We start from the raw sequence: 12,795 nt of genomic DNA on the forward strand, positions 1-12,795 counted from the left end.
CTCCCATAAATGCTGAAATTATAGGTGTGTGTCACCGCACTGATCTTGTACTTTTAATTTTACAAATTCGTCATATAATTTATATTTATGAAAATTAGCTTTAAGGCCTTCTAACTTCTTTTTTATTTTTAGTATAATGGTGACCAAACTCAGGGTCTTGTACATTTTGGGCAAATGCTCTAGAACTGAGTTACCACTTGAAGCCTTGGTCTTTCGCTATGTAACCCAAGATGGCCACAACTTCTGGGATTATGGGATTGCATACTTCAAGCCAGACATGGTAGCACATGCCCTTAATCCCAGCATTTAGGAGACATAGGCAGGCAGATCCCTGTGAGTTTGAGACCAGCCTGGTCTACAAAGCAAGTTCTAGAATAGCAAGGGCTGCATCTTGAAAACCAAGACAAAACAAACAAAACAAAACACCCTTAAAAAAAACCCTAAAAATAATAATATTTGAAACTATAAAATAAAGAAACAACATGAAAGAGTTCTATGACCCATAAAACGTTGCACAAATGTAAGGAGCTCTAATGTAAGCATGCCCTTAGGTCATTTTTCTCCTTCCACCAAGGGAGTGGGAAGTGGAAACAGCATTGATTTGACAAATAAGCAGCCTAATGTTCCCCTTGGGTATTTCTGCTCTAACTGTGGCAGAAAGGCGGAAAGAAAGGTAGAGGGAGGCACTTCTCCAAAACTGACTCACAAATCACCCAGCAAGTGAAAGAAGACTGGAGATTTGAGGTCTACCATTCTTATTTACAGATGAGACCCCTAAGGCACCGGAATAAGAAGTGATGGCCTTGGGTTCCTTAGGATATTACATTGTTCTAAAGTGGAGCTATCCAACATCATAGCCATTAGCCACGAATGACTAGTAAACACTTAAAATATGAGTGAAAACCAGAAACTTTTGTTTTACTTAATCTTACTTTAAATGTAAGATAACGTGATTAGCGGTCATCACATTGGATACCACAGCTTGACATTCTAAATGACAGTCTGTTGAAGATACTTTCCTTCTAAATAACATGGCCGTTTCCTAAGGAAGATGTTTCCAAAACAGGATGAGAGGGGCAGGTTAAGGAAGAAAACCAATGTGTTAAAGCCCTAAGAACTGTGAGGCTGAAGGAATTCAAACTCACAGAGACTTGCCTGCTTCTGTCTCCTGAAGCTAGAACTGGTGCACCACCAATGCCTAGCCAAGAAACTTTAAGAGACTAAAATCCCAGTTCCTCAGTTTCTGTATGTAATCTTTCCTACACGGATCTATCAGGAAATCTAGAGAAAATTCTCCTTCCCCACCCTCTTTCACAATTACCCTTCTGCTAGGTTTTTATTTTATTTTATTTATTTATTATTATGTATACAGTGCTTGCTTGCATGTACTCCTGCAAGCCAGAAGAGGGCGCCATATCACATTACAGATGGTTATGAGCCACCATGTGGTTGCTGGGAATTGAACTCAGGACCTTTGGAAGAGCAGGTAGCGCTCTTAACCACTGAGCCATCTCTCCAGCCCCTGCTAGGGGTTTTTTTGTTTTGTTTTGTTTTGTTTTTTTTGTTTTTGTTTTTAAACAGCAGAGCTTCTCTCCTATCCTAAACATGATTATGGAGGTAGTTGAACCCTATGCCTCACATATCCTAGGTATGTGCTCTCAGCTGATCTATAACCCCAGTGGTTAAAGAATTGTTTTTCAGGGGTACTTTATTCCCACATAACAACTATTTGGGAAGCTTATAAAAATAGAGGTTACATTTTCTGGAGATTCTGGTTAAACAGGGCTAGAGAGTTGGCTTAGAAATTAAGAGCAGTTTCTGCTTTTTCTGAGGACCCAGGTTTTATTCCCAGCACCCATATGGCAGCTCACAAACATCTGTAACTCTAGTGCAGGGTATCTGAACCCTCTTCTGGCCTCCATAGTTACTGTGCACACGTGGTGCATATACATAATGCAGGCAAAACTCCCATACACAGAAAATAAAAATAAATAAATAGGTCCTGGATTTGTAACAAAAATTTCAAGTGCTTACTCTTACATGCAAAAATGCAGGACCCCCTAGTTCTGAATATGGGTTTACTAGACCTACATTTATTGTTCATCCCTCATTCAATAGATGAATTTGCACAAACCCAGCATCTATTTTTTCTTTGTAAAATATAAGATAAGAAAAGAGAGGTGGCAGAGGGGCAAGGATGATGTTAGAGATACCCTCTGTGTATCTTAGACTGCTTGGTTCTTTTCTCCTTCCCAGGGTAGAGGAGCAATTCTATACATCAGTTTCAAAGAAAATATGTAGGTACAGAAAGAAGTGGATGGAAACAAGCAGAATTTGGAGTGAGGTCAACACATGTTCCTGCATTTCTACAGGGATCAGTGATTCAGAAGAAGAATCAGAGAATGAAACTTATATGGCAACTGAATACTTGCTTACATGGGGTAGAGGGAAAACTTAGCTGACAGAGAGATCCAAGAAAAGCGATGCCGTACCTGCCTCACATGCCGAGGAAATCAATACAGGTGCAGCTGATTCCTCACATGACCATAGTGTATAACCGTTTTAAAGGTCACCCTTAACCTGATCCTCACAACTACCCTAGCAAGAACAAGCATTACTACTCTCATTTTAAAATTACAAGAAGTCCAGAGAAGTTGTCAAGGTCACACAGAGGTTAAATGTAACCCGGAAGTATGGAGTAGGTTTTTAATTCCAGACTATTTGCTCCACTGCACCAACCAAAGGATAGCCAAATGAACATGGAGAATCACCCTCCTGAAAACCTGTGGGAAATGAAGGGAACTCCCATCTGCTCTCAACTTCAAACTGCGGCCAAGACCACAGTTACCATGATCTTTTCAATCACTTGACAACTTCCTGAAAGACCCACAACCTCAAACAAACAAGGAAGATCTCATATTTCAACTTTAATAGTCCTTGATGGATGGCGAGATAGCCCAATGGGTAAGGAAGGGTGCTTGCCGCCAAGCCTGCCAACCTGAGTTCAATTCTTGGAAACCATGCGGTGAAAAAAAGAACCACCTTACACAAACTGTCCTTTAGCTTACACACACACACACACACACACACACTAAACAAACAAGTGCAGAATAGTCCTTGGCGTAGTCAAGAGCTGCGGTGTATCTATGTGCTCCTGGAGACAAGCCCTCCACATCCTGACATTCTCCCTTGAAATAATCTCCTGTTTTACTTTTTTTTTTTTGTTTCCTTACTTCACATTGATCCTAACAATTCATTCCTAAACAAGATTGCAGCTGACAATCTTGTGAGCCCCAAAAAACAAATTTCTCTTGTTTATCATCTAAATACTTACTGTAGTGTCTGCAACTTATCTATAAATATCAAAAAGTTTAAAAACTGCTGCTAGAGGCTGGTAGGGTATTTATGGATAGATGGTCAGTAAATCTAGATGTCTCATTTAAGATGTTATGTTGGTAACTTCAATTATTTAGTCATCTTTAAGAACCGCTGATATTAAAGTTACTAATAAAAGACCTGGGTGACTGAATACATTTCCATAAATATATCCCAACCACTGGTATAAAATGAAATAGCAAATTTAGTTTAGTATTTAGGTTATATTTTGTGGTCTGTTAAGACTGAAAAAATAGCCTTTTAAGACCATGAGAGACAAGACTGAAGGACTAGTCTAGTCTGAAGGAGACTAGAAAGGCATAGCAGCCATACATTATATGTAATTCTCTTGCTATAAAGGGCAATCCTGGAAAAATTTCAACAAAGCAGCAATAAAGTCCGAGGATTAGATGGTAAGTGACATGTGAATACCGATTTCCTTGTTTGAGAGTCATATATCAGTTATACAGGAGAAAGTTCTTGTCAATCTTACTCTCAAATTTTTCAGGGAAAGGTTATTTATAATGTATTTGCAGTGTTTCTGTAACTTTGATAATTTTCTAATTGCCATAGTATGTTTATTCATCTTAAACTTCAGCTACTCCTTGTGGCAGTTCTTTTGGTTTTGTTGATGGTACTGGAGACTGAACCTAGGGACCGCATAAAAGCACACTACCGCCTGGCAGTGGTGGCTCATGCCTTTAATCCCAGCACTCGGGAGGCAGAGGCAGGTGGATCTCTGTGAGTTGGAGGCCAGCCTGGTCTACAGAGTGAGTCCAGGACAGCCAAGAATACATAGAGAAACCGTCTCGAAAAACAAAAACAAAACAAAAAAAGCACACTGCCACTGAGCTATAGTCCTAACCTTCTTACTCATTTTTTTACCAGACTGGACTTAATTCTACCGCACAAGCAGGCCTTGAACTCTCAGTCTCCTAAGTCTCCTGAGTAGTTGATAGTGCACACCTGTGGCCCCAGACCTGGTCCCCTTGTAATCTTTTGAGATGGACAATGACATCTCATTCAAAAGGTAAGAAAACTAAACCTCAATAAGGATGTCATTACTTGTTTAAGATCCCAAAGCAACTAGGCCCTTTACCTACAAATCCTCAGGCTGGGCTTCTTATCTTTTTAAATACATTCATGGTCAAAAGAACATTTATTTTATTTACTTTATTTTTTGTTTTTTTCAAGACAGGGTTTGTCTGTGTTTCCTTGGCTGTCCTGGACTCGCTTTGGAGACCAGGCTGGCCTTGAACTCACAGCAATCTGCCTGCCTCTGCTCCAGAGTGCTAGGATTAAAGGTGTGTGCCACCACGCCTGACTCAAATTCCATGGTCTCTTAACTCATAACAGATCCAGATTTTGAGCACTTTTCACCACCTTTACAACTGCCACTGTTACCCAAGTCATCATGACTCATCCAGATTTCTACAGTGTCTTCTAATTGGTCTCACCACTTCTACTCTTCCCAATTTAAAAGACAGATCCTAAGTATAACCCAAGTCACTGCCATATCATCCATCGCTCATGACTGTCTAGTGCATTCCCACTTCACCGTGCATGAAAAGCCACACTCTGCATGGGCTTTCATGACTCTGAGTGATCCAGCAGCCTGCTGGCCTCCATACTTCCCCCGCCCCTCTCTTTACATGGCTTGAGCTATACCAACTCCACAGTCTGCAAACACCGCAAGCATCGGGACGCACTTGCCCGTCCATCTATCTGGAACATTTCCCTCCTCTACCCCAGCTATCTATCACATGGCACAGTGCATCAGTGCTTTCAAATCTGCCCAAATGATGACACCTATCAAAGGGCCTTCCCTACCAGTGCCCCTCTGTGTGCCATTCCCTTCCCAGTGATTAGCATCTTTATACAGCATATATCACTATCTGTTATAGTTGTTTATGTGTCTGTTGTGTGTATTCTGAGGATTAGACTCAAGTCCTTGTAAGGAAAGCACTTTACTAACTGAGCTATATTCTCAACCCCTATTTGTCATATTCTGTTTGTTTGCTGGTTTTTTTGTTTTGTTTTGTTTTTGTTTTTTGTTTTTAGACAGGGTTTCTCTGTGTAGCCCTGGCTGTCCTGGACTCACTTTGTAGACCAGGCTGGCCTCGAACTCACAGAGATCCACCTGCCTCTGCTTCCCGAGTGCTGGGATCACAGGCATGCACCACCACGCCTGGCCCCTCTTTACACTGCATAAAGACTTTTCTTTTATCTGTTTTATTCAGAACAGTGCCTGGTATATGGTAAATTCTCAACAAGATCTTATTAAATAAATAAACTGTTCCTTGCATAAACCTTTTATTCTAAAGACACTTGGTGAAGTTTTATTTTGTTTCTCATCCAAATTATTTTTTTTTCAATTTTTAAAAATTAAAGTACAACCAGGCAGTGGTGGCACATGCCTTTAATCCCAGCACTTGGGAGGCAGAGGCAGGCGGATCGCTGTGAGGCCAGACAGTGTTCTGTCTACATGCCAGAAGAGGGCACCAGATCTCATTTAGATGGTTGTGAGCCACCATGTAGTTGCTGGGAATTGAACTCAGGAACTTTGGAAGAGCAGAGGGTGCTCTTAACCTCTGAGCCATCTCTCCAGCCCCCTTATCTGATTTTTAAGTTTTAATTTGAAAATAAGCTCATTTAACTAATATGGCTAATTTCTCTTTTTAACTGTCACAGCCTAGGGTTGGACTATTTGAACTAGGGAGTATCATATTAAAGAAAAGTACAGTTGACTAGTAAAACTATCTGGAGATTAGTCTCCATTTTATCTTCAAACAGGTATACAACCCTTAGGCAATTCACTTACCCTTTTTGCTAATCTTAGATCTGCTAATCTATAAAGAAAGTTGACCTATGTGGACTCTAACAGGTGTATAGAGTTCTAAAAATAATATAATTCCATAAACATTTATTATGTGTCAAACCAAAGTAAAAGGCCAAATTCTTCCTTGTGGTGGTTCTGTTTTAGCTGTCTAGAATTTGCTCTTAAAAGTGCTATTTCACTTGTGGATTACTTCAGTGCATATATGTTCCAATATAAGAAATGAACTAAAACTGTGATATGCTAATAGTACTACATTCATCTAAATGACACTAAGCCAAGAAGAAGGTGATAAGAAAAGAAAACTTGCCAGATATGATGACTCAGGCCTGTAATCTCGGTATCTGAGCAGCAGAGGCAGGTAGAGCAGTTGCTTAGCATATGCAAAGCCGTAGGTTTAATTGCCATGAGTTTGAGACCAAACTGGGTTACACGATGAGTTCCACAGTAGCCGGGGCTATATAGTGAAGACTCATAAAAACAAAACAGTAAAACAAAGAGCTGGCGATAAAGCTCACTGGAAGATCGCTCGCCTTGACAACATAAGGCCCTGGGTTCAAAGCCTAGCTAGCATTACCAGAAAAAAAATTACTAAAATTTTTATTTAATTTATTTTTATTTTAAATGTTTTTTTTTTTTCTAGACAGGGTTTCCTCTGTGTAGCAGAGCCCTGGCTGTCCTAGACTCATTTTTTTAGACCAGGCTGGCCTTGAACTCACAGTGACCCACCTGCTTCTGCCTCCCAAGCGTTGGGATTAATGGCATGAGCCACCACTGCCCAGAAAATTTTATTTTTTTTAAAGCATCAATTGAAAAAATAAAATAGCTGGGCGTGGTGGCGCACACCTTTAATCCCAGCACTTGGGAGGCAGAGGCAGACAGGTCACTGTGAGTTCGAGGCCAACCTGGTCTACAAAGCAAGTCTAGAACAGCCAAGGCTACACAGAGAAACCCTGTCTCAAAAAACCAAAAAATAAAATAAAATAAAGCAGAAGCCGGGTGGTAGTGGTCCACGCCTTTAATCCCAGCCCTTGAGAGGAAGAGATGAGTGGATCTCTATGAGTTCAAGGCCAGCCTGGTCTACATAGGAGTTCTAGGACAGCCAGGGATACACTGAGAAACCCTTTCTCAAAATAAAACAAAACAAAAAGCAGAAAAAAGGTGGGCCCTAAAAGAGAAGACTATGGGTTAGGGAGGAAGAAAGTCTTACATCTTAAGTTTGGGAAGTTCTATATCTATATATTACAAGAAAAAGATGGCAGGTAATTGCTGACTCCAGAGTTGGGGGGGGGCTTGGGTGGGGCAGCTTGTACATGAAAGAAAACACAAAGAAAACACACTGGGATGCAGCTCCATTTGGAGAATGCTTGTCTACCATGCACAAGTTCCCAGCATAAACTGGCCAGAATGGTTCAGGTCTATAATCCCAGTACACAGTAGAGGGAAGTAGAGGCAAAAAGTTCAGAATTTCATGATCATCCTCGGCTACACAGTTCTTGAGGCTAGTGTGAGACACATAAGAAAGGAAGAGAAAGAAAAAGAAAAAGAAGAGAAAAAGAAAGGAAGGAAGAAAGAAAAGAAAAAAGAAAGAAATGCCACCTTAATAAGCTTACTACAATGCTCTTATAAAGACTGTGGTTTGAAGTTAATTTAGTGAAAGAGAAAAGTTAGAGTTGTGTTTGAGATTTAAATTCTTAACTATAATAACAGGAAACCAATCTCTTCTTCAAAGACAATAAAAGGAGGCTGAGAGTACAGCTCAGTGGTAGAGTGTTTGCTTAGCAGGTGCAAAGTTGTAGGTTTAATCCCCAATTTCATAAAAAGCATCAGCAGCAGAGAAAGAGGAGGAAAAGAAGGAAGAGGAGTATAAGTATATTCACAAGAAAAAAAGAAAAGAAAAGAAAAGCCAAGCATGGTGGTGCACGCCTGTAATCCCAGCACTCAGGAAGGTGGATTTCTGTCAATTTGAGGTCAGCCTAGTCTACAAAGTGAGTCCAGGATAGCCAAGGCTATACAAAGACACCCTGTCTTGTAGAAAGAAAGAAAGATAGATAGAAAGAAAGAAAAGAAAGGGCAAAAAGGAGGAAATGCCATCTTAACACACTATACTGCTCTTATAAAGACTGTGATTTGAAGTTAATTAAAAAACGCTTAAAGTAGGCTCAACAAAGTTAAGCAACTATATATCTAGTATATTTGCACTTTATTTTATTATAACAAATGTAATCCATTCATAGTTTACTTTACTATAAACATCAAGAATTGAAAATTAATTATCCATCTGGTATTTGCTCCCATTTCTCTACTCCTGTACTCCTAACACCTAATACAAGGCTGAGTATCCAATATCTTTTATAATTTGTGTACTGTGTTTGTGTGTGTGCAGGTGCCTGCGGCATCTACAAGAGGGCATCGGATTCTCTGGTGCTGGAGTTATAGGTGGTTTAAGCTGCCCAGTGTGGGTTCTGGGAACTGACCTTGGATCCTCTGCAAGAGCATTATGCTCTCTTAACTACTGAGCCATCTCTCTAGCCCAGTACCCAGTGTCCTTAAAAATTATTGTTGAACAAGTGATCTTGTAAAAGCCAAGTAAGGATATCTTATCATCGAGTTATAAAATTTTGCACCGGAAGAAAATTTGTAGATTACTAATGCAATGCTTTCCAAACTGGTGTTCCACTCAACACTGTTTCTTAGAGACAGCGTTAGCATACACTGGGGATCCCACACAGACAAGTCTGAGGGAGTAGGCATGTGAGGGTAGATCTGGGAGGAACTAGGGGGAGGAGCTGGAATTAAATATGACCAAATACATTGTAAGAATTACACAAAGAATTAATGAAACATATTTAAAAAAAGAAATCTTGCCAGGCATAGTGGCTTCTGCAGTTACTGTGAGCATTAAATAAAGTGTTTCTTAAGCTGCTAAACATAGTATCTAATATTTACTCAACAAAAGGTAAGGGTAACAGTGATATTGTTGGTGAAAACCTAACTCAAACTTTGTCCTAAAGCAAGAAAAAAAAGCAAACTAGCCCTCTTCTCTCCTATATACTCGCTCTCCTCCTCCCCAACTGTAAGCCAAAAACAGGAGAAGGGCCACTTGGTTATGTGTTGACACTGTTACGCAGTAGTTATGATTTGAAGAAAATAATTTAACTTCCTTGATGTATTTTTCCTTACTGAAATATCAAATGAATGATACTTTGCTTACTCTTCCTAGTTGCTGTAAACATGTCAGTGTATGGAATTTGAAGGACTCCGTGACAGTTCAGTGTGGATGGCATACAACTGTAATTCCACCCGTTAGGAGGCTGAAGCAGGAGGGCTGCCGCGAGTTCAAACCCAGTTTTCATTACATAGCAGATACCAGACCAGCCAGGATTTCATAATAAGATTCTGTCTTAAAATATCTAGAATTGGCGGTAGGGGGGAGCAAGATCTATCACCAAGTAAAAGGCATTTGTCCCCAAGCCTGATGATCTGAGTTCAGTCCCCACAACCCAGTGTGACTAAGACAACCACCAACTCCTGCAAGTTGTCCTCTGACCTTTACACTCGCATGCCATCCGCACACAACTAATTGATTAAATAAATAAATAAATAATTTTAAATAATATTTTAAATTTTAAAAATAAAACACACTGTGAATTATGAAACACTAGATAAATACAAGATCTTTATCTGCCATAGACTATAAATATTTTTACCAGTAAAAAGCAACTTTATCACCGAGTTTCTTCTCATGGACATTTCTATCCAGCACATTGTAGCAGATATTCGTGGTTGCTCCTTTCATCCACTCAGTGAATATTTTCCCTTTAGTCACATCAAAGTTGTACTGGAGGAATGGGCCAGGGCATGGAGTTTTCCAATAAAATTCCTTGGCAATGCTTCCCCAAAACTCTGCAAGAAAAAGAGATTTCCACTATCACTAAGTATCTCAAACACATTTACCATCAGATGGAGCACTAATATATGCACAGGACCAAGTTACAATCGCCATGCCCCTAGGACTCATCTGTCTAATCCTCTCCTGCCTACAGTCTATTCCCAAATTTTGATTCACGTTGCTCCTTCTATACGCAGAGGGTCTGTCCCGAGCCAAGTGTAGTGGCACATGCTTATTATGATCCAGGTACCTGGGAGGTAGAGGCAGAATTTTCAGGCATTCAAGATAAGTCCTTTACATAGGGAGTTCAGAGCCAGCATGTGCTATATGATACCTTGTCTCCAAAACACACACACACACACACACACACACACACACACACACACACACACACACAAATATCAATCCAGTTTTTACCACCTATTTAAATCATATTCATGCAGTATCTAGCACAATGACCAGCACCCAGTAGGCAATCAAAAAAAAATTCTTTACCTATATTGTCTTCCACATGTATGTCTCTCTTCTCTTAATTTGTTCTCTCTCTCTTAGCAATATTTATTGAGCATTTCCTTCGATAACTACTTGCACAAGTGCTCCTGAGTACCAGATGTTACTTAAGGCTATTTCTATGGCTTGTTTAACTTAGTCCTTACTGCATCCCTAGGAGGTACGAGTTACTTTGTTTCTTATAGATTTGAAAATGAAGGTTTGGAGACACTGAATAACTTGCCTAAGATTTCACAGGTTACTAAGTCAAGATTTGAATTTCCTTGAGGAGACACTTTTGCTAATTTTTCAAAAGACAGATAGATATTTTACTTTGGAACCAAATGAAAGTGATTATTATGGTATGAGAGGAAACCGAGGGTTTATGTTTAGAGAAACTATTTGAGGCTGACACACAGAAAATAAAGAAAATATCAGTAGGAACTAGTTCATAAGTTGGCATACTGGGGACAAGACAATAGAACTGAAAGCTAAATCACATGCTGTGCCTCCTTTCTTCACTCTATTAAGGAAACAAAAATTAAATCAAACCAAGGTGCTACTGTATACCTATAAAACTAAGCAAAGATTTTTTTTAACTTAATTATAAGCTTTGGATGCATGAGATCTATCTAGAAAATCAGATACTTTTATACATTAACAGTACTGTAAAAAAAATGTCTGGCAAGAGCTATCAGACTTTTAAAAATCTTTGCTAATTCAAATTTGGAAATATATATATTCCAAGAAAATAACTCCCAAAATGGAAAGAACGCATTACTAAAAAGGTTTCTATAGCAACATTACAATCGTGAAACTAGAGAAGGGCACAGTGATATAGACCTGTAATCCTAGCACTTGAAAGGTAGAGCTCCACAATCAGGAGTTCAAGGCCAGCCTCAGCTAACAGGAAATTTGAGGCCAGCCCGGACTACATGAAACCTGAACTTAAAAAAAAAAAAATCATAAATAATAAAACCAGAGCTGGAGAAACATTCAATTTGTAAAGTGCTTTCCATAAGCATAAGGATCTGCCACTCATTTGTCATGCTAGTGCCTTGGGGGCAGAGACAGGTAGATCTCTGGGGCTTGCCGGCCGTGACAGCCAAAGTTGTCCTCTAGTACACACACACACACACACACACACACACACACACACACACACACACACCTTAAAACAAACTCAAAAACACAACAAAAACTTGTAATATAATAAAATACTAAATGGCCATTAAAAAAAAAGTCAGCCAGGACTATATATCGAGACCCTGTCTCACACACATGCACACACACACACACACACACACACACACACACACACGAAGTTTTTTACAATGACATATGGAACAGTGTTCCCACAGTATCAGCCTAGTGGTGTTGAAATAAGTCTGCTGGAGCAACTGAAGGTGTTAAGATTAGGGAGGAGGAGACAGCTTCCTGCTTTCTTAAAGTGGCTCTGAGAATGGAAGGAAAGGTCAATCTGAGAGCTATTTTGAAATAGTATTTGACAGAATTTGGTGAAACACAAACTGTGGAGTCAAAGAATAGCATACTATTCAGAGTGTAGGTTGGTTCTCTAGTCAAGATCGCGTTGGTCTAAATCCTAACTTCCTCAAAGCCTTGCTTTATGACCCTGTATAAATTAGTCTCTCTAAGCTTCAGTTTGAGCTGAAAAACGTGGGTCGCATCCACATCAAATCAAACTGAAATGCTGCTTAGTAAGTAATAATTTATAAGGTATAAAAATGGCCTATAGTCCTGTGAAATTTGGGAGCAGAATATAAGTGAAATACAGGGTATCAGGTTAGATACTTAGAACAGGAATGACTGTAGTAGCACTAGCTTATCCCAGAGAAACAGATGGAAGTCATGATGGAAGAAAATACAGAATATTTGAAGCAATGAACAACTTCACACTTGATTCAATACTGCTTTGTGTTGCTTAGTATCTGACTCATCCATATTGTTGTTGTTAAACAAATCATTACTTATTTAATGGCTGCTGGGCATCAAAATTTTGATAATGGACCCTTTATTACCCACTTTGTCTTCATAATCTTTGAATCTAGTATTATTATTCCTATCGTGGAGATGAACAAATTAAATACAGGTGTTTTTTTTTTTAATCTGCCCAAGACTGCAAGCAATGCTATTTATGCATTTTTCTGGATGTGATGTGTGGCTTGCGTTTACCCTACTACCA

At 39.4% G+C, this 12,795-nt stretch overlaps 1 protein-coding gene across 2 annotated transcripts in view; it reads right to left on the reverse strand.

Moving 5' to 3' along the window:
• ACSS2 (acyl-CoA synthetase short chain family member 2) overlaps window positions 1-12,795 on the reverse strand; it is a 37,384-nt gene that overhangs the window by 23,406 nt on the left and 1,183 nt on the right. For both annotated transcript variants that reach the window (XM_084776835.1, XM_084776834.1), the window contains exon 2: window positions 9,922-10,117. In XM_084776835.1, coding sequence (XP_084632961.1) covers window positions 9,922-10,117 — 196 coding nt within the window. The remainder of the gene's footprint in view (window positions 1-9,921; window positions 10,118-12,795) is intronic.

Source organism: Acomys minous (assembly GCF_964271855.1).
Source record: "Acomys minous genome assembly, chromosome: 3".
Taxonomy (NCBI): Eukaryota; Metazoa; Chordata; class Mammalia; order Rodentia; family Muridae; genus Acomys; species Acomys minous.